This window comes from Pithys albifrons, chromosome Z (assembly GCF_047495875.1).
Source record: "Pithys albifrons albifrons isolate INPA30051 chromosome Z, PitAlb_v1, whole genome shotgun sequence".
NCBI lineage: Eukaryota > Metazoa > Chordata > Aves > Passeriformes > Thamnophilidae > Pithys > Pithys albifrons.
Window position 1 is genome coordinate 38,355,246 of NC_092497.1, and position 22,761 is coordinate 38,378,006.

The following is a 22,761-nucleotide window of genomic DNA, read 5'->3' on the forward strand; positions in this document are numbered from 1 at the left end:
CCATAGGATTTTAAATAAACATACTGGATAATGAATAAAGATTGCTATGATGAAAGAATATTTTTGTGGGTATCTTGTGGACTATTTTTCAATGTGATGACGTGTGCCTGCACATATATACATAAAAATAATAATAAAAAAAATATGTGTACATATATATAGACGACAAACCTAAATGAAAAGTGAGCATGAGAAAGTCATTACACATCTGTCAATATTAAGTGGATTTTACAACTCTGCTTTCATGATGGAGTTTTTACGTAGAGTTCCCCCGTTGATCTGTTTTCGATTACTTCAGATCTTTATAAAATGAACTACAAAAACACAATTTAAAAAACTGGCATCCATCACCAGTGACGGCATCCAAGTGTAAGAAAATAGAAAAGTTGGACACTGAAAAACCAACCTAATTTTTATTGTACATGGACGTCCTCCTCACAGAAAGTCAGCTGGTTTAAATTCATTCTGTTATGATTTGTAATATCTAAATGGAATTTTCTTCAAAGTGCTCTTGATTGATTGACCCTTAGCTGAACGTTTTGTTTTTATTTTGAGGCTGACAATAATGTTTGTTGGCATGGGTTCCGCTTCAACTGCGTTGGGACGCCATGAAGCTATCTTTATGAGTCATCCAACCACAATACTAAATACATGTCAGCAAAGGAAATATTATCTGAAAAGGGAAAAATCCCTTTGATGTACTTCAGCATGCAGAGATTTCTGCGAGTTTTGGAAGCTCTGCACACTTGTAAGGGACGGTGTACACTTACATGGCTTTTTTCCCTGCCTACTCCAAGCCTCACAGACCACCCATTGCTCGAAAACAGTTCTGGTCTTTCAGCGGCAAAGTGTGTCATTTAGTTTTAGCACATTCATTTGCTGGGCTGCTCTGTTTATCTTAAGAGAAGCCAAACTGAGAGATGAAATGTTACAAGGGTGAAGTACAAAGTAGACTCAATTTTTCTCAAGTTAAGAGATGTCAGTAATTTATAGTGTGGCTTCAATTTTCATTTTTATGTAACAGTGGAAAGAATTAACTAAATGCGTAGCTCTGGGAAGAAAGAGAGGGAGAAGAGGAGGAGGGAAGAAGGGGAGACACAAAGGGGAGAGTTTTTGTCAGATATTCATAGAAGGCTAAGAAAACTGTTCTGCTTAGCTAGCAGTGCCCTCCTGAGACAGGGTGGCAGTAAGCGAGGAAAATAACAAGATAAATGAAATTTTTGTAGCTGCTAGTAAAATATTGAGAATCTGCACTTTTTTATTGATCTTTATGATCCTGTTGCCAAGAGCCACTTTGCGGTGACAAAATATGTTGACAAGTGCATATCTCACTGCCATGAAAAATGTGGTAGAAGATTCTCCTTATGTCTGCAGTGTTATAAAAGGAACAAATTGCATTGCTACAGCCAATTCTTTATAGAAAGTCTAAATTTAAGGCCTACCAACCCTAAACACTTTTATCTTGAACTTCAGAATAATGTTTGTAGCAATTCTTCACTCAGAAAACTGGTTGAGGTATAACACTTTTTTTTTCTTTTTTTTGGTCTATAAATGTTTTTCTGCCTTACATAAGCTGTTATAAAAAATGGTCATTTCTTGGTACTTTGACTGTATCATTTTGGTATGTAATCCTTCAGCAAGAGTGGACTGTTCTTGTATATATTGAATTTCTATCCATCTAACAGGAGTGTGTTTTACTGTTCCATGAGGGAAAAGCCACTACAAACTGATAACATTTCTCTTTTATCTTGTGCCTGATTCTAATCTTACACATTTTTTTTTGCTGCCATGTAAATCTGTTAACTGTAGAAGTATCACTCTGAACCTATTTGCATCAGTTCAAGATAAGAATAAGGCTCTGTTTTTATGCTAAAGACACTAGGATTTCCCTTTTTTTCCCCACCTCAATTCCCACTTCAGTGGTCTGGAAATACCCAGGCTTTTATCACAGGAATGATGTAATATCACACTTATGGTAACAGTAATTTATACATACTGAAGGATCACTGTCATTGCCCTTATGGTCCATATAGGGAAAGATTTTCTGATTCAATATTCTGATTAACCTTAATTTTTTATTTCCCCTAAGCCAAAGCCTACATTTTTCAACAATCCAAGATCTCTCTTTTGGTGGTATATTGCTTTAATGAAAGATCCCTTCACAGTACTTCAAGCCTCTTCCTAAAATAACTTATTCACCAAAAGAGCTGCTGTCTATTTTCCCCTAAAGTTAGTTTAGATGAAAAATGCTAAGCTGTTTCAATGGCTGTACTTGCTGAAGTGTGTGCACCACTCTGATATTTATACTGAGCAAGCCAAATATACCATTTCTAAAATCACTGAAAAAAAATCACTTTGAAACTGACATTGGAAGAAAATACTTGTGTTTTCATGAAATCTTGGTCCTTCTAAAACCTTAGTGTTTAATATATGCTAGGTACAAAGTACCTGTAAAGTCTTTGTTAGCTTGTGCTACAGGAAAAAAGTCCTTCTCTAATGGAAGATTTGATTTTAAAATAATCAGTAAGCTATTAATTTACTTATCTGCAGAAATGCTTCCAAACCAATGAATTTCTACTGTAACATTATATATGATAAGAGGAGAATGCTCTATTGCTAAACTAGGCTATTTTTTTCTTTTTCTCTTGATTAGATCCAATATATTCTACCGTGCTTGTATAGATATTCCCAGGGGCACTGAACTGTTGGTGTGGTACAATGACAGCTACACATCTTTCTTTGGAATCCCTCTCCAGTGCATTGCACAAGATGAAAATTGTAAGTTTTTCCCTGTATTTCTACCTGTGTAAGCCATATTTCCTTTTCATGACTAATCAGATATGTTCCTGGAGTGTTTTAGAGGGTGTCCCACTCCTGCAAGTGTTCAAGGCCAGTCTAGGTAGGGCTTTGAGCAGCCTGGTCTGGTGGGAGGTGTGCCCGCCAATGACAGTGGAGTTGAAACTAGAAGATCTTTAAAGTCCCTTCCAACCCAAACCATTCCCTGATTCTGTGATATTAAATGAAAGTACCGATATATTTAAGGTAAGCTGATAAGTTGCTGGCCCAGAAGGCCTCTGTTAGTGATTCTTTGTTCTACTACCCCTGAATATGTTGAGAAAAGCTTTGACTGACTGATTGTAGAGGTTAGATCCTTGTGGTTAGGTGCAAAAAACTGCTTCTCTGAAGTGCAAGCAACCAGAACTGACAGTGAACCTCCATTCCATGCTGACAATCCCCATTTCCATCCATTCTTCCTCTCAGTATTTTATTTTTAGTTTGCTTGGAATCCTCACAAAACTAAGCATGCAACTTATAATACAGACACAATCTAATGGTAGATACTTTTGTAGTGGGAATGGCTGATCCAGGCACACCCTTCAGTTTTACTGCTTGTGTGGGGAACTTAATTAGAGCTTGCATCCATTTTGACAGCTATATGTATCTATGTGGTAGAAGAAACCTATAAAGGACACTTGAAGGACTTTGGTCTAAAGTAACCCTGTGACTGCCCATGCTTAATCAATTACATATAAAATGTATGTTTTTGGTCAAGAACTTGGATACTTAAACAGCATGAACTGCTAGGATGAACTTGTGTCTTGTAGCAATTTAAATACTGAACCATGCAGCAATAAATCAGGAAGAAATCAGGGATTAAACTGCCAAAATAAACATCCTTTTTCATCTTGAGTTTTCAAATCTCTTGGGCTTGAGAAAAGTTTAAAAGAAATCTAGTTACTGGTAATAATATTTGCTGATAAAATTCATGCTCTGTAGTGTACAATACAGAAATATTATTTTTTCTTTCATGAGCTGAAGCCTAAAAAAACTATTTGAAAAGAAATGCATTATAGCTAAAATCTGTAAATATTGTCCCTTGCTATTTTATTTTGTGAGAAACTGGAATTTCATCCCCAGAGACACTGACATGAACAGGTGGAATTAATCTCTGACCATGACCCAACTGTATATGACTTAAGTGCCACTTAAACTTGCAGAGTATACCTTTTGTTTATCTCTGCAGTGATGTATATTTACCTGCACAAACTCTGCCTATATTCCTTACGTTTGATTAGGTACCCTGATATTACTGCTCCTGTGAACTTTTAAGAATACAATTAAAATAAAAGGAAAAAAAAGGTGATCTGCTTTTTGTGAGTGTGTTGGGGCAAAATGAAAGTATACAAATTGCTCCGTTTACTGAAGAGACATAGAAGATACATTATATATCTGTATCTGGAGCTGTAGATAGCTCCACAGGTATAACTCTGCTTAGAAATTAGGTTCTCAGATACCCCAAAAAAGAGTAGATTAGGCAGGACCTCAACTGGCATAAACTAATAGCTTGTAATATTATAATAATGGAGTCATAATGATTGATGAAAGGTATTAGAACACAACTCTGAAGTAACTGTCATGATTTAAAATATTACCAAATCATTAATTTGTATTAGATTTTTATGGTATCTTAAATAATCTTAGATGATATCAGGCCAGAGCTGAAATTTAATTCTCATATTTGCTCTTAAGAATCTACCATCATGGCTAAACTGAACTGTAGTTTCTAACCAACAGTTTAGTGCTTGGTATGTAGCAAGTTATAGATATAAGGACTTGGTGACATTAACTACATATGTAAATATAAATGGACATATATGTATACAATATATTTAATTAAATTTTTTCTATTAAAATATTTTCTCATGAGACTGAGTGTGCTAAAATTAGAAAGCATTAGAAATTACTTGGCCCAGGTGGCCTAAATTATATTTATTTTTACATTGTGGTAGAATCTTTTGTTAGCTGACTCTACTTTTCCACAGGACCCTTACTTCATTCACTGCATGATCTACCTGGTACTCAAGGAGTGAGTCAGCTGTTCAACTTTCTTCTACATGCTTGCCCTCCTGCCTTCCTCATCATGCACCTTCAAATTCAGCACTAAATCACTTCTTTGTGAACAGCATATTGCAATTGTTGCTGAAATATCTGGGAGTCTCATAAACCACAGTTAACTGATGATTGTAAGACCTTCATTGGACTAGAAAAAAATTTTATACCTATTTTGTTGGTAGGAAACAGATGTGCAAAGATATCTCTGCCTATACGTTGCATTGTCTCATGGTGATCTACCTGCTATTAGCCTTAATCATACTAGACATGGTGAAGCCATGGGCTTCTTACTGTATTGTCAGTGTGGCTATTTGTGAGACGCAATATTATTGTAACCTTAGAGGCTGCCTTTTAAGAGTTAAAAGATCTATTGATGCAGTAGATATTTAAGCCCTATTGTATCTCAAGGAGTGTCCGAGCAAGATTATTTTTCTCAAAGCTCTCAAGATTCACGCTTGCCTGTGATATAACAATCAGACATGCTGACTGCAACATGCAGAGTCAGGGTATCACACAACTGCAGCAACATTTTCTTTCAGATGACCGTCTCATTTTGTAATAAATGTATATCACAGACAGACTTCTCTGGGCCCTTTCAGTTTCAGAGCCCCTTGCATGAATTTTCATTTCAGTGTCACAGAATCAGAACCATCCACTCAGATTCAAGCCCTGTTTTTTTTTTTTTACTTTCTTTTTTTTAAATTTTTGTTCATTGTTAATATAAAATTGTTTGATTGTAGCATCAAGAAAATGGATGTTGATTTTTTTTGTTCATTCCCTAAATTATATTAGTTTTAAAAAAGCATAAAACGATCTTATTTACTTTTCTTTTTTTCTCCCAGTGAATGTCCCTTCGACTGTAATGGAGGCCATGTCCAGGCAAGACACCCTACAGCCATTTAATAAAAGTAGCAAACTATCCCCTGCCACTCCACAGCGATCCATAGTATTTCCACAGACTCCGTGTAGCAGAAATTTTTCTCTCCTGGATAAGTCTGGGTCCATCGAGTCAGGATTTAACCAGATCAGTGTCAAAAACCAACGAGTTCTTGCAAGCCCAACTTCAACAAGCCAACTAAACTCTGAGTTCAGTGACTGGCATCTTTGGAAATGTGGGCAATGCTTTAAGACTTTCACCCAGAGGATCCTCTTACAGATGCACGTGTGTACGCAGAACCCTGACAGGTAAAGCACAGGGTCTCTTTATTTCTGTATCTACTGATAGCCAGATCCACTGCTTTTTCCTTTTATCAAGCTGTTATAATTTTCAAAACCAAACTATTATTACAATGACCCTGTATGACATAATTCATCTACAGCTGTGTGAAGTAAACTGATAAAAAGTATTGCTTGACTTCACTGTTTGTAAAAACATTCAGTGCCTAAATGTGCAGATAAAAGGAAATAGCTAAGGATATAATCTTGTTTTCAGAGTGGTTTGGTAAGTTTTTTTAGAGGCAACAAAATGGAATGAAAATTTATTAATATCATAGATGGAAAAAATGAGGTCAAGATAATTAAAAGTCTGACTGTCTTCCAAAGATAATCTAACTTGCTGCTCGGTGGCTGTCACAACCATTTCAGGGTTCACCTATAGTGTGCAATGTGTATGAACTTAATTAAGTACTAAGAGGTAATGAATTGGAATTTTTTGCTTAGTACTATTTTTCTTCATAGCATGCAAACTCATAAATCGTGCAAAGCTGTCAAAAGGAAATACCTACTCCACTAGTGATGTGGAGGAAAACAGATGCCACTTATTCAATAAACTAATATCCACACAGAAGAAAAATGTTGACTAGATACCTCAGAGTCAAAGTTGGTTTGAAAGTTTGTCAATACAGAATTTTATGGCTGTGAACTGAGGATGAAATTTAGCTGAACAAGTGAATTAAAATTTCAGGTACTCTGACTGGTGGCACTGTAAATATAATGGGACCATTATTTATGAATCAAAGCTGGTTTATTTGACAATTTTGATAGCTGGCAGAACGAAAGACAAAAATCAAATTAATTCAATAAAAAGGCTGCCCGTGTTTTGTCTCTTCTTCAGCTGTGAAGATTTGAACACAACAGCTGAATCCCTGGAAGGTTGTTCTAAAAGCAGCATTTAATTCTGAATTACAAAAATAAAAATACTACCAAAAATAGCAAAGAGTGAGTCTCTGCATGTGTTTGTATCAATTTCTCTGTCTCTTAGCGTATGTGGTTATCTAAGTGTATATATATGCTTGTGTGATTTTGTGGGTGTGGAGGTACTAGAAATAAATCCATTTTTTCTGAAAGAAATGTCAGTCATGCTAGGGGCAAAGATTCCATTGCAAATCTTCATAGACATTAAAGAATTGATAAATATAGTAAATGTTACAAGTCCTTTCAACATTTTCTCAATTTTATGCCAGCCTTAGCAGAAACAAATACCTTCCTGAGGACCTGCTGTAGAACACAACCACTAATTTAAGTGTCACAATGTAGAATATCAGTCCTGAAAGGGTCCCTAAATTTCACAGACTCCTATGGTTCTGGTATTAAAGCATACTAAGCATACTGTAAAGCATAAAATGGTGCATCAGTCTAAAAGAGTCTAAAGTCTAGAAAAGGCTTGTTGTTAGGCTCCTCATGTACTTTTTCAGTGATTCATCCAGCTAGATGTGACACCTACATTTCGTCCTTTCCTTTACTTGAGGCTGTGCCTTCCTTTATGAGGAACAAAATTGCAGATAATAGTTAACTCAAGAAGATTCTCCCTTAAGGGGACTGTTCTTCACTTTAAATGCCAGTTAAATACTCATTTTGCCAGATAAGGAAAATGAGGATGCCTGTCCTACCATTAGATATTTCATCTTGAAGGTGAGAGATCCAATTTTTTACATTTATTTTATTTATTTGTATGTATATTCTCCTAAGTATCTTGTGTCAAATATTGTCTGAAACACACAGTGGATTTTAGGTCTTCCCTCATAAAGTGAACATCCTTACTAGGAGGGTACAGATTCTTGAAGTCTTATCATTTAGTCTCTCCCATGCCTACCTGGCTAACTTCAACAATAAATTCTTCATGCAATAAAGTATGAAGAATTTTTAGCTCAGCATACCTAAAAGCATAGTAGGAAAATTATCTTGCTTTGTTTAAAGTCACTGGAATTAATGCTGTGTTTGAAGTTACCAGAATAACAGTTGCTGCAGACTACAATTGCCCCAGGATCTGGTTGTCATATCCCTGGCTAGAAATCATTACAGGTCAAGCTTACATCACAGGCAGCTTTCTGTGTTTTAGCAGGTACTAGTAAATTACTTATTTAGGGATACTCTGTCTAGAAAAAGTTGCCTTAGGTTTCTTAAACATATTGCACTTTTCTAGATGAAAAATTCCTAAAGTGCTGTAAAATATTTTCAGGAAACAAGAAAGAAAGGTATGATTTGTGAAAGAATACCTGCTTGCCAGCCAGAAGTACTGAATGCAACATTCTGGTTTGTATTTTCTTAAGGATATCTGCAGCACTGCTCTGGGTGATAAACAATTCCTCACTTATTGTCAGCAATTTGTGAGCACACCAGTCACTGCATCTTTGATGTGACTGAAGCAGCAGGGGCTGTCATCTCTAGGAAATAACTTTGGACTATCTGTTCTGGTTTGGTATTTGTTTTTCAACAATGTTGATTACATACGCTATGATGTGCAGGGAAAATACCTTTGGATCTGTACAGGAGTCCTACCCATGGGATAAAATTTGAGAAAAGCAGACCATTTGAGAGTTGAGAAATCAAACTAAAGACATTACAACTTAATTTTTGAAAGCATTTGAATGAGGATAGACATAAAATAGCCCATAATATGCCATCAGTGATTAAGAAATAAATGGTCCTATTTAACAGGCAAATAATATAAAAAATAACATGATAGTAAAAATACAATACATAATAATAACCATAATAAATATAAATAAATAATAAACAAATATATAATTATATAGTTATATAATAGATGAAAAATAATTTTAAAATATTATTAATCCAAAATAGAGGGAAATATTAAAATAATTTACTGGGCTCTCTGTTTTAGCTTAAGATTTTAATTTAAATTAACTTTAAAATATTTATTGGTTTACTTATATTTTACTGCTCCCTTTTCACCAAGATATTTTAACTTGTTATATTTTGTAGGGCTTCTCTTTGAACTTAACAGTAATTGGGATTGGAGTGGATGTGGGATGTGGAGATTTAATTCCATCAAGTTTTGATTTCAGGGACTTTCTGAGCCTTTGGGACTTTTTAAAAAAAAAGTCCACTTTTTTAAAAAAGTCTACATTTTTCCTATGACTAGAGAAAATGTAGACTCTCTCTAGCAGGAAGCAGGAGGCCTGGTGACCTAGGACATGGAGAAGGCTTATGTAGCTTTTTTCTTCAGACTTCACCGGCAAAGGTTCCAGTCACACCACCCATCTCGAGAAGGCAAAGGCAGGAAGTCGGAGAATAAAGAACTGCCAGCTGTAGGAAAAGATCAGGTTGGACACCATCTAAGAAACTTGAAGGGGTCTGACAAAATGCATGTGTGGGTCCTGAGGGAACTGCTGGATGAAGCAGCTAAGTTATTATCTGTCATATTTGACAGATTGTGGCAATCTGGTGAAGTTCCCACTGATTGGAAAGGGGGAAACATGACTTCCACTGCTAAAAAGAAAGACCTGAGGAACTACAGGCCAGTCAGTCTCACCTGGACAAAAATATGGAGTAGATCCTCCAGGCAATTTTGTTAAGGGACGAGGAAAATAAGGATGTGACTGATGATAGCCAATGTGGCTTCATTAAGGGTAAATCATGCTTGGAAAATTTGGTAGCCTTCTACAATGAATTTGTTTGTTGGAGAGGGACAGGCAACTGAGGGCAGATACCTGTACTTTTGCACAGTGTTTGACACTCTAACTCATAACATCCTTGTCTCTAAACTGGAGAAACCTAGCTTTGATGGTTGGACCATTCAGTGGATAAGGAATTGGCTGGAAGGCTGCAAACAAAAGGGTTGTAGCCAATGGCTCAATGTTCAAGTGGAAACCAGTGAGGTTCCTCAGGGGCCAATATTTGGACCAGTGTTGTTCAACATCTTTGTTGGTGACATGGACAGCAGGATCCAGTGTACTCTCAGCAAGTGTGATGATAACACCAAGTTGTGTGGTGCAGTTGACATGCTGGAGGGAAGGGATGCCACCCAGAGGGACCTGGATGGGCTTGAGAGGTGGACTCATGAAGTTCAACATGGACAAGTGAAAGGTCTTGCGTGTGAGTCAGGACAATCCCAAGCACCAGTGCAGGTTGGGTGGAGAATGGACTGAGAGCATCCCTAAGGAGAAGGACTTGGAGCTGCCAATGAAGGAGAAACTGGACATAAGCCAGCAGTGTGCACTCAGTCCACAAAGCCAGCTGTACCATGGGCTGCATCAAAATCAGTGTGGCCAGTGGGTCATTCTCAAGGCCAGGTTGGCTAGTCCTTTGAGTGGAAGCTGTTCCTGTCCATGGCATGGAGTTTGAAACTAGATGATCTTTAAGGTCTCATCCTACCCAAGCCATTCTATGATTTTATGATCAAGTTGGTTTATTTACTTCTTAGTCCTCCATAAGAAGAAAAGCACTTTCAACCGCATTATCAGTCTCTCTTCTTTCAGCTGGTGCTTTTCCAGCTGCCTTTGAGAGAAAAGAGTTACAGTACTGTGCTATTTTGTGTCCCTGGTCTGAGTGTGTTTCAATGACGGAGTTGTAAGTATTCAGGAACTCACTAATATACACAATTTCTCTTCTAAGTATTGCTCTAGGATTCCATATGCCCCCCCCCCCCATCCCCTCCCCCCCAAAAAAAAGACCAAATTCACTTCTGAAGAGACCTCACTCACTAAAAACCTGTTCATCATAAAGGAAGTAATATGAAAATTCAGTGGAAAATAATGATAGGATTTTTCAGGACCTTAATAATTAAGAGAATTAATAGCTATGATGTAGAAAGTAAATTTATAATGGTTAGATATACTGGAAGACAGAAGGTCAGAAGGATATTATTTTAGCAGAGGAATAGTATAACATAAAAAAGCTACATCACTTTTGCTAAACAAAAATCTAAAAAGAATCAACTTAAATGTGCAGTTGTCTGTCAGTAACTTTTCCAGGGACAAGGGTATGGATTTTTCTATTCTTCTCTAGTATATTAAGGGTTTAACATATCTTGCACAAAACATGTGCTTTGGTGTGGCTCAGTAAGCCTCATATGGGAACATGGGTTTTGTACTGATCCCATACATGACATAGTTTCACTCAAAAAAAAGTCAGCAGCAAAAGTGAGAAAAATGGAAGACAGGAAAGGACATTAGCAAAGAGCAAAAATAATTCAAGATATGGTCTAGATTAGGGAGCAAAATTTATTCCTTAGGGTTTTCATTTTGAAAAATGTAACTTGCAAAACTTGGAAAAACTCCAAATAACTACAAAACCTGAAAACTATTACATTAGAGTTGCTCTCTGAATTTCACTTTACATGGCCTGGGTCTCTATAGTGGGTCATCATGTAGTCAGAGACCGTAGGAATAGGGTCTCTAGAAGAAGCTGGTGGACACTGTATGCCAGTAAATCTAGACAGCTGATCAATGATGCATGGGATTAATGATAACAATGTAATTTCTCCAACAGGAGAATTTTCTTCTAGGTACATAGATTTCCTATCCTTAAGCTCAAAAAGACCTAAAAAAAAAAAAAAGGTAGCTAGGTGTTCAATAAAAACACTAGACATGCTTTTGATGGCTGTCAGAACATCATTTTCCTCTGGACATTGCTATACATCAGTTTAGCTGTTTTTAAATATAACTTAAAATTACTATCTGAGAAGATTTTGATTCATGTGGATACCCTGAAGCTAAGAAGATACAATAAATTCTTGGTTATTCCCCTGGAAATTATTTTTTCTGAGCTGGAGTACATCCAGTATAGCAGCAGATCTTTGAAAGTACAGCCTATGAAGGCCAACATTGCTGTGACTATGTCCCATTCTTTCTGTCTGCAAACCTCTGTTATAAAGAGGTCAGCATCTTAATTCATTGTCCTGGTGCAGAGCAAAGTGATGGCAGAAGACATAACTGCTACATCAAAGGCAGGCATGCTCTGCCCATGTCAATGTAATCACTGAACCAAGCATTGCTCATGTTCAGTCCTTCTGCACCACTTTCATTTTTTTTTAAACAACATATTGATTTTATTTTCTTCCAAGAAAAATTTCTGAGCACAGTAAAATGGTTACCACAGTACAAAATGATAACTTTTATACTTGCTGAATGACTTTTTTCACTCCTGGAAAAATAGTAGTATCCAAAAGTTGTCAAAAGTTGACATATTTAAATCTGCAATTCTACAAATTAGAGCATTTTTAAACTGTTACATTATTTGAATGCATTTATAGGCTCTCTTTTTTAAAATGAACTTTGTTTAATGAGTGTCATGTATCTAAGCTCTAAAAAAAATTACACCTTTTATTATTAATCAGAATTGCCTGTGTATAAACTGGAGAAACACAACCCCAACAAAGACGAGGGTAGCTTCTTTAATATTTTTGTCCGAGGATGTGGATGAATAGAAAAAATACCATAAATTGTCTTGAACATTAGCCAGTGAAATCTGTTCTGAGTACTTTGTAAAGAAGACATTTATTGAATAGTGAACCCATATTGTTTGGCGCCACATTGTTCAGTTAGAACTGGTTTGGAATTCTGACTGTTTACAGAAAACTTACAGTGTGAATTTTCATTGCATGAAATTAATCACATTGACTGTTAAAAAATAAAAGATTAATTGGTTTTTTGTAGTGTTGTATCATTTTTGTGGTAGCTGTTAAAAATAGATAACCAGAGGCTAATAGATGTTAATGGTCCGCTTCACTATTAAAAAAAAATCAATGTTTCTTGGATACAGAAAATATTATTGTAGTATTTTGCTTACAAGTGTTTGATTTGAAAATATCCAAACAAGTAAGCCTGCATTCACAAATCATCTTTTTTTTTTACCAGTCTTTGAAATTGCATGCCAAATCTGATAAATATTTGCTATGCAAACTAACGTTGCACTTCAAAAAAGGAAAAAACTGGGTGTGCTATTACTCACTTTTCAAAAAGAGAAACAGATAATCAGTTTTTATTATTTTCTTTAAATATTATTTTACATGTATTTTTCTATTTGTAAGGGCCACATCATTTAAATCACCTTTCCACAACTTTTATATATTACTTTTAAACTTGTTGGAGAGTAGTTAGATTTTCAAATGCAAGTAATTAAAATAGTAAGCTATTGAGTTATTGACAAATGCCAAGTTATTAATCAAGCTAAAAAATTCTACAATCAGGGTTCAGTGCTCTGAAGCACTGTAAAATAATAGTATTTGTGTTCAGTGATGCAAGTAGCCACAATTAAGCAGTTCACTTGACAAATGAGATAGCTCACTTTATTTTGCTCTTAATTGAATTGTACATGCTTGGTCACTATTGTCTCTTTCCCTTTAGTTTTGGTTTCTAGCTATTTAAACATATACATTTATTAAAGAGAGAGCAATTAAGTTGTGTTGGCCATTGGCTCTGGAAATGCAGACATCAAGAGTTAAAGTGTTGTGAAGGGTAAAAATCATTACTATCCCTCTAGAAAAACAATGTTAATTTTCTTAACAAAAAGTCTGATAAGAATTTAGGACTCTACCATTAACTTAAAAGAAATGTGAAATGGAAAAACCCCTCTGGGATGTTGAAATTAAATCACTTTACCCAGCAGAAATATTCAGACATTGTTTCTTCACATTTTATTTTAGTTAGCATTTCAGCAGACCTGTCTCACATTACTGTCTTTTTTCTTTGTGTCTGCGGTCTGCTTGTTTTGATTCTGAATTGTAATATATCAGTCAAATTTGTTTGTTTTTTTTGTTATGTTTGCTTTTAACAAACTGTGGCATTGAAAACCTAAGTTCTGGATCTCCTTCCAAGATCCCAATAAAAGGCATTTTCGGTCTGCATGGGAAAAATATGTTAATAAAATGCAAATATTTTCAATAGAAGTAAGAAAATAGAATGATAATTGTAAGACAGTGGTTACTTTTTTCAATGGTTCTTACTGAAATAGGTGATCTCAAAAATCTAGATTGCTCCAAAGCTATATGAAGAATGTAATTGCAAGCAGCTACAGAATGCAGCTAGGTATAGGCATAATAATCAGGCACACATTTGTAGGTAAGACTATAGCTGGCACCAACAGGCAGAGGATTTCCTGAGTCCCTTAGTTCTGAAGTTTGAGTATTTTTTGTGACTATGGAATTCCATGTTGAGTTTGAGAGAATTCAGACAGGCATATGATGTGTAGTACATAGTCAGTAGTTTGCTAAATTATGTTTTATGGGGCAGGATGCCCATGGACTCTCAGTTAATTTCTGCACAAGAATTTTACATTTGTTGAGGATGTCATGAAGCTTTGGGCATGTTTCTCACAAGAAAGACACAGAGAAGCGCATCCATAGTGTTCTTTGAAAGCTATGGGGAAGATGGGGTGTTCCTTTTTATATAGCTTCCTGCTCATGTCAGCAAAAAGCACTGATAATGTGCTGTTTCTTTTTCCCACTGCAGGCCCTACCAGTGTGGTCACTGCTCCCAGTCTTTCTCCCAACCTTCAGAGCTGAGGAACCACGTAGTTACACACTCCAGCGACAGGCCTTTCAAGTGTGGCTACTGCGGTCGTGCCTTTGCTGGTGCCACAACACTCAACAATCACATCCGGACACACACTGGGGAAAAGCCCTTCAAGTAAGTACTTGAAGCCAGCAGCCTTTGCCAGCCAAGATTAGGGAGGAAAATGCATTGCTGCTGTTCAGTAGCATCACCAGCACTTGGCAAAAGTTCCCTTAAAAGCCAAGGTCAGGCTACCAGATAGTGGTGCAGCTAAAATCAGAATTAAAACAGGTTTGGTTTTGGGTTCCTCAAAAGCCCTGAACTATTTTCCATTCTTTGAGGAGATCTTGGTGGTTTTGATTGAGTGACAAGCTGCTGCCAGGGAACCACAGCTGAAAGTACAATCAAGACTGGGAGAGGCCATGCTGTAAGAACATTAATATGATTCTTTGATGTCTATAGGCTGAGGTGGATGGAGCTTCACAGAAAAAAAATGTTTGGCTCTGGTTAAGTGTGGAGGAGAAACATTCCCCCTCTTTTAGTCTCAGAAAATACAGCTCTGGATTGTGGCAAAAGTTTTGTAAGGTCATAATAATATATTGATTTCCCAGATATTAAGAAAAAAGTCACTTGATCAAGACAGTTTTTAATTAAACAGATTTCACTTATTTCTGCAGTTCCAGCTTACTGAAATTAAACACATACCTGAGTCTCAGAAATTTTCCCTCTATACCTACCTCCAGCTATAGCACAGCTGATCACACATATTGTTCCATGTTGGCCGTGAATCTGCCTACCTAACAGGAAGTGTTCTCCAAGACAGAAGAAATACTTACCATATTTGTGTCTTTTTCTTTGCTGAACTGACAGGCCCATATTACACATATATAGTACCTGACACAATCCCACTTGGAAAGAAAAATAATATATTGATATCAACACATAATGCATTGATATCACTTCTTTCGGAAGCTACCTGGATGTTCTTAGGAGGAATGGGAATAAGTGCAGAAGAAGGTGGGCATCTCTCCTAGTTCTCCAAATACTGTCTGTCCTCTGCCTGCTTTTCTCTGATTGTCTTTCTTTTCTACATCTGCCATACTGTGCTTTTTGTCTGGTTAATGTAAGAGGGCTGAGCCATGGAGCCTGTCAGAACCCCTCATAACAATCCCAAAAGAGATACCAGTGGACATGCTTTGCCTCCATATACGGTTGGAAGGAAGTATGGTCTCCATACATGTCTTTGCTGAGCGCAAGGGGACAAAGCTGGAAAAAAATGCTGCATATACAGTACAGAAGAACTTGCATATCACAAATCATGGCCAGAATAGTGTTGTAGGATGCAAAACATGGAAACTCAGAACATCTAAATATTAACTTCTCTTGAGCCAGTCTGTTGAATGCTCAGAGCCCATAGAAAGTGAACCAAAAATGGTGTGAGCAACTAGATTGATTTTATCTAGTTGCTGTGTAAATAGATTTTAGTAATGAATGGAAGAGGTTTCCGGGTCAAAATGGAAAATAGATTTTGTTTAATGTTAATGTGTTACTTATGAGTAACCTTGTTGACTCCACTTAATTTTTTTCCTTAACATCCTGTTTTTGTCATGTTTCCAATAGACCTGCTGTTTTGCCTCATTTAGAGTCATTATTTTTCCCCTTTGGTTTAGTAATTTTTTTTCCCTTTTCCAAAATGATCTTGATTACAGCATAATTTCATCTATGAAAGCACTCAAAGTATGTACTACAATAAACCAGTGGTCTGGGATTTGTTTGGGGTTTTGTTTTGCCCTGCTTATGTGCAAGTATTTATTCCCAGATGTGTCTTCCTGTTCTTAAAGATGTAGAGCAGAAGAACAAGAAATGTATATGTTCCGTACCACTTCTTTATGATTTACGAAATAATTTCAACCTTGCAAGATATTTATTTGGTTTCTTCCTTAGGGCCAAGAAACAGTAGTACCAATTTATCTCTGGAAGATTTGTTGAAGTATTTGCTGTAAACTGTCTAGTAATTTCACATGAAGCTAAAACTGGAGCTGCAGATCTTCCCATCTCTGCTAGTCAGATAGGAGGGCACATTTGCCTAGATCCTGCAAACTGTTCAAAAGGGCAGATTTGCCTCCCATGCAGGACTACTTGCATTTGAGTGAGAAGGGGCAGAAAACTTATGCAGAAACTGATCTACCCTCTCTGCTGGAGGAAAAAGAGAGCTGCAGCTCATCTTGATGTCTTACAACCATTCAGATCCTCTTTTGAAACAGAGGGTTACAAAACCTGATATTAAGAATGGTCAGGAAAAAAATCCTCGACAAATTCTAGTCAAACACAAACTAAGAACTCTAAATGGGACAAACAAGATTTCTGTCTCTTGATAATGCAATTTAGGATTTAAGTGTTTATTTAAAAAGGAATTTTGAGTGTACAGTTACCAAAAAAGTGCAAGATGGAAAATTTCCTTGAGATACAATTTCTGTACCTCAAAAAGTCTGTATTTGTGGTGATGTACACACTTCCATTGACTCATATTTTTACTATTAGAATGTCCATGCATGCATATTGATAAAATACTTAAATTCTAGCTGTCATTTTAAAAATAACAGGCATAATTTTGAAGGTATTACTAAGTCCAGTTTTAAATTTGCTGCTGCTGTGAATGCAATCTCATGACTTCTAATTAAGACAATTATTTTTGTAAGACAAATAATAGTGACTGTGGACTAAGCTGACAATGTTAAACACTGAGTATGTTTGCATGTATACTATTTTCAGAGATTGGTTTTAAAAATGGTGAATATAGGTTGAGAGTATTCAAAAATATTTCAGAGTAATTGTGGTGTAAGAGGAAGTTTGTGATTGGTTAAAACACTTTTTCTCTGAGAAGGCATTTTCTTTGTAGGACCTAGGTAACTTTGAATGTATGGTGGAAGACTTTTGTTTTTGCTTTTCATTAAGATAACAATGCTAAGTGAGGTTATCTGCAGTCAAGGCTTTAGCTGCATTGCCTGGACTGCAGGTCCAGTTAGAAGGGATTTCTTTTCATGTCATCACAAGCTATCAAGCCAGCCTCACCACTGTAAAGTTTTTGTGCATTCTTATCTTAGTGAAGTCTCCACTATGGCTGCTAGTCTGGGAACAAAGCTCTCAACAAAATTAAAATATAGGAGAAAAAGGAAAAATTTTAACCACCTCTCTTTCCTTAAGTTCTTCTCAACCTCTCTCTGATTCCATTTCAGCAAAACTCAAAAACAGTTGAGTGACTTGTCTGCAGAATTAGGATTATGCAAAGATCTAATTTACAGCATTCAACACAAAAGAATTAGAGGAAAGATTCTTTCAGCTTGCAATAGCTCATGTGTTTTTCATTGTTTCTTACTGAAATGCAAAACTGAGGAGCATTCATTTCATGTTGAATGTACATGTAGTACCTACATTGACATCTCAGCTTTGTCAAAATTTTGTGTGTATGTGTGTGTGTGTGTGTGTGTGTGTGTGTGTGTGTGTGTGTGTATTTTTAACCCTTTCAAATGACTTTAAAATCTGGAGTTAAATGAAATCACAAAATGTTTATTTTTAGAGTATCCTTACTAAAATAGACACTCAGCATTTCACAGCTTTCATGGAGGCTGACAGAAAGTGCAAATTAAACCAACCTTATCTATAATCCTCAATTCAATGTTTTGAAAGGACTGTGAAGCAATCAGACCAGTGGCTAAGAGGGCTACATAATCAGAAAACCCAGTAGTGTAGAAATATCCAAACCATGAACCTAAGAACAATTCTGTTTACCACCTCTGTTTACCCAAAGAAAGCACACAGGGAAACATTATGATGGATTTAAGTCTTGAGTTTGAGGAGGCTGATTGCTGTAGTACATTGTTCCTTACAATTACAGTGAAGTCACACAGATATTATAAAAGAAGATAACATGGATCCAGTTTTCACTGATGGTATCTAACTGTTTGAGGGCTTTGGTATTGCTTCTTTGGATCTTCATTGTGCCTACGGCTGTTTAAGTTACTCTCAAATATCAGCAGATGGCCCTAAGTGGAAATTAAATTGTATCTCAGTTAATAGGTATCATGACTGCCAATTCATGTATCTGCACTTGAGGCTTAAGAAAAGTTTAGTACATTTAGTAATCAGGCTTGTGCTCAGCCCCATGGTTACTTTGTGGATGGTCATATGAGAGATGGATTCTTTCTCCTTACTGACAGTTTTAACTGCTATTCAACTTTCCAACACAACATTATACATATATGGCTTATGGTATAGAAATATGCACACAAGAACATACAAACATATGCTCGCTGGTCTCAGAGCTTCTGGAAGTGGCTATTCTGCTATGATGGGCTGGGGAAGAATGTCTGATTCAGGGAGAGAGTACATCATAATTCAAAAGAAAAATATTCCTGCTCTTCCCTCCCATTCCTGCCTACTGTGAGATTGTAACGCTGACTGCTGTGACACTATTGTCTTCACCTTTTCTGTAAGTTTGTATCCAGCAACAACTTCTATGGACCACACTGAAAAGAACACTCAGGAGTGTAATACAGATCTTTGTCCACAAACCAGGTACTTACACATCCAAACTTGTAGTCCTAGGACAAGACCAGAAAATCTCAGGCACTTTAAGCACTAAAGGAACATTTGAAGGTTACCCAGGCACAAGAGAAAGACAGAGGAATTGACCACCTTGCCAAAGCCTTTATTTCATCTGCTGTCACAGGGCTGTGTAAGTGCAAACAGCACAGTCTGACCATCACCAGCTCTTGGCACCCACAGCATTCCTATTCAAACAGTGGATGTTTGTAGCAAGAGATTTATTCTTTTTCTGTTCTCTCTTTAGCATCCTTCTTTCCTGTGCCTTTATGGTAGTGTACCAGAACAGCCTGTAGCTGGGAAGTCAGAGCAACCCTAAGGCAGAAAATCTTGTGGATAAAGGACAGGAACTTGCATTTTAAAGAAATGCTGTAATCTTTGCTCTGGGCTTTGCAAGTTGCTAAGTGAACAGAGTGCCGAGCTCTAGCCCTACTGTCAAGATCCAGACAGGGTAAGGAGGCCTGACAGCTTTGTGCCTAATGCTTTTAGGGAGTAGCTTTACCTTTTGTTCACCCTATATTTATCTGAATTACTGATGGCGTCCAGGCAACCTGATACTTCGTATTCTATTTGGGCAGGCTCTTGAAGTAAGGTGTAGCAACATTTAATTTTGTAGGTTATTTTGTAACTGTATCACAGTTTGGTTAGGACAGGATTCAAGCCTCCTATTACTCGGCAAGCGAAGTACTTGTCTTTGTAGACATCAAAATAACAAAACTATCAAGTTCAAGGAGATGATAATATCTCATACAGACAAAGTTAACCCCCCAGCCTTGAAATTGATTCTAATGCCTCTCTGATAGATATATATATGAATGTATATAAAAATAAAACAATAATTTGCAAGTTTGTCAGGCAATGAAATGTAGTATATTTTGACACACTCATCCAGTAACTAATCAGTTTTCTAATAAACAATCAGCAGTACACTAATGTGTCATCAGCACTTCAGGAGCTCTGGAGAGTGGATGATCTGCACATAGACAGTAATGAATACCCAAAAAATCATTAAGTAATCAATATTTCTGAGTTATTTTCATTGAGCTGATAGGTCTGATACATTAAAGCTGACATTTTACATTTGTCAAGATCACAGTGCAGTTTTTAACAGTGGAATAGGATGCTAAAAATATTGCATGAAAACAATCAAAGAAACACAACTTAAAAGTGTTGACATTTTAGATTAGGACAGTAATCTGGATGAATGACACTGTAATATCTGTGCTAAATATTCTCAAAGCAGAACTTTACTATTAAAAATTACTAATGTGAAAAACACTCACAATTATATATGTGTTTAAATATGTTTCTTTTTATTATAAGGAATTAGATCATTACAGTTCACAGTTCGCTATCATTCACATCACTGAAGAAAGATGAATTTGAATTAGATGAGCCCTTTGTTTTCCGCGCTTGTCCTTTGAAGGTGAAGAAGTCATTGTTGGGATACATTTATGATAATCTTCTTTGAAGATAAAACATCACACAATACCATTAAATCAAAGATGGCTTTTGATGCGAACACCATACAAGAAGAACCCATTGCATCCTTATTCATGACTCAACAAACACCCTGCTCTAGTGTTCAGAATGCAAATCAAGAGGGCAGTATTTGGCAGATTAAATACAGTAGATTGTCTTTAAGAGCAGGAGTAAGGGATTCGTTCCAACGTAACAATAACTCCTATCCTATTTCCTTGAAAATTCAATGACTTTTTTCATCCATTCACATATTATTTTTGTTGCAGGTTATGGTTCTCTAAGAGAGGACAGAGTAGAAAGATAAGTGAACACAAAAGGCAGTGAAACAAACATTGCTGACTGCAAGTTCTTGCTCAATCCACAGATTTCTCAAATAGGGTGGATGTTCTCAGATAATTAAGTAACCACACACTACGTGTTTATTTAAAATGAATCCCACTACACAGTCAGATCAGAGAAACAGAGTTTTCTCTTGTTCTAGCTCTGAACAATTATTGCTTTGTGATTTCTCATCCTCCAATAGGCAATTCTGGCTTTTAAATTAGCAGAAGGTGAAATTCTATTTGTCATCAATTTCTCTTACGGGTTACAGAACAGAAAACTGCAGACAAGCTCCTTCTTTGATGGCTCACTCCTAAAAATCTCTTTTTGTTCTTTATCTATTTGAACTGACAGTGATCAGAGCTACCGCAGGACAGGCCTCTCTGGAGAAATCACCTTCCCCCGTCTATTGACAGATTCTTCTGTTCTGAATCAGACAGGCCTTGTCCCATCATAGGCATCAAGGCCTTGGAAGTAGCCACCAATTAAACCTCTTGAGCCAGTAAAATGTGAAGCCACTTTTGAGTGTCTGTTCTGATTAGGCAGGATGAGACATAGCCCATCACCCACACCCCAGAGCTGTTCCCCGTTCTCAATTTTCTCTCTTGCCTTCACCAGGTGCGAGAGGTGTGAGAGGAGCTTCACACAAGCCACCCAGCTGAGTCGACACCAGAGGATGCCCAATGAGTGCAAGCCAATAACAGAGAGCACAGAATCAATTGAAGTGGATTAACTGATTGACTGGTTGGAATTAAACTGCAAGGAAAGTCATGATTAAATGTCATGGACACTTAAGCAAAACCAAAGATTTCCTCTGAGCAACTTTCAATCAGTCCCAGAAAACCAAAAGCAGTAATAAAATAAGTAAGATGTTAAGAGATATTGATCCTGGCATGGAAGTGAGACCAGGAAAGAGATTATTTATTTATGACTAGGGATGAGTCATTTCAACTGACAAGTTACTTGGGGCTGTTAACATTTCAAGTCCCTCCATGTATTGCTTTAATTCTACAAGTCTTTATAATTGTTATTTAATGCCAAAGTGAGGAATCTCAAGGGTTATTGTGCTCATATATGACCGAGAATGGACTTGTTTATTGTTGCACCTTTTTTTGTAGCATGACTCAAAGGACCCATATGTAATCTGTATATTTGACTGAGCTGGGCTATGTTGATCTTGACATGGTTATAATAGAAATTGCTGTGTGGGATGGGAAAGTGATCAAGAGCTATACTGGGTCAGTGTCAGCCGCCTCAGACCAAAGGGCATTTCATTTCCATATCTCAAGACTCACACTCTGTGCACTTTTTCATGCAAATAGTTTGCATTTGCATTGGCATAGATATTTGGGGGCGGGGGGGGGGGGGGGGGAGGTGGGGAGGTGGAGGAAGGGGGGGAGAAAGGAAAAAAGGAAAAGAACAAGGAATGTTGTATATCTGCAAATATACATTGTATAAATAAACAAATAGGGAAAGTACTTTGAATTAATAGAGCTTTCACTAATTGCTATGAAAGACAGAGATGGGTAGAAAGTATTTTAAATATTTAAGATTCCACTTTATGTGTAATTCACATTATGAGGAGCAAAAAAACCAAAATTATATTTTTTTGTTTGGGTGACTGGTTTAATGTCATGTTGATTTCTAGGAAAATTGATCAGAAATCCAAGTTGGAGTCCATTAATATTTTTATTATGTTGGTTTGGATCAAGTTATTCCTGTATTACATGAAGCTTTCAATATAGTTAGGTTGAGCTTCAAAATAAAAGCTAAATTTGAACCTCAGATA

At 36.6% G+C, this 22,761-nt stretch overlaps 1 protein-coding gene across 1 annotated transcript in view; it reads left to right on the forward strand.

Moving 5' to 3' along the window:
- PRDM6 (PR/SET domain 6) overlaps positions 1-22,306 on the forward strand; it is a 76,413-nt gene extending 54,107 nt beyond the window's left edge. Inside the window, exons 4-7 of the mRNA XM_071580862.1 lie at positions 2,654-2,778; positions 5,736-6,078; positions 14,526-14,702; positions 21,591-22,306. Coding sequence (XP_071436963.1) covers positions 2,654-2,778; positions 5,736-6,078; positions 14,526-14,702; positions 21,591-21,705 — 760 coding nt within the window. The 3' untranslated portion in view covers positions 21,706-22,306. The remainder of the gene's footprint in view (positions 1-2,653; positions 2,779-5,735; positions 6,079-14,525; positions 14,703-21,590) is intronic.
- The last annotated feature ends 455 nt before the right edge of the window (positions 22,307-22,761 follow it).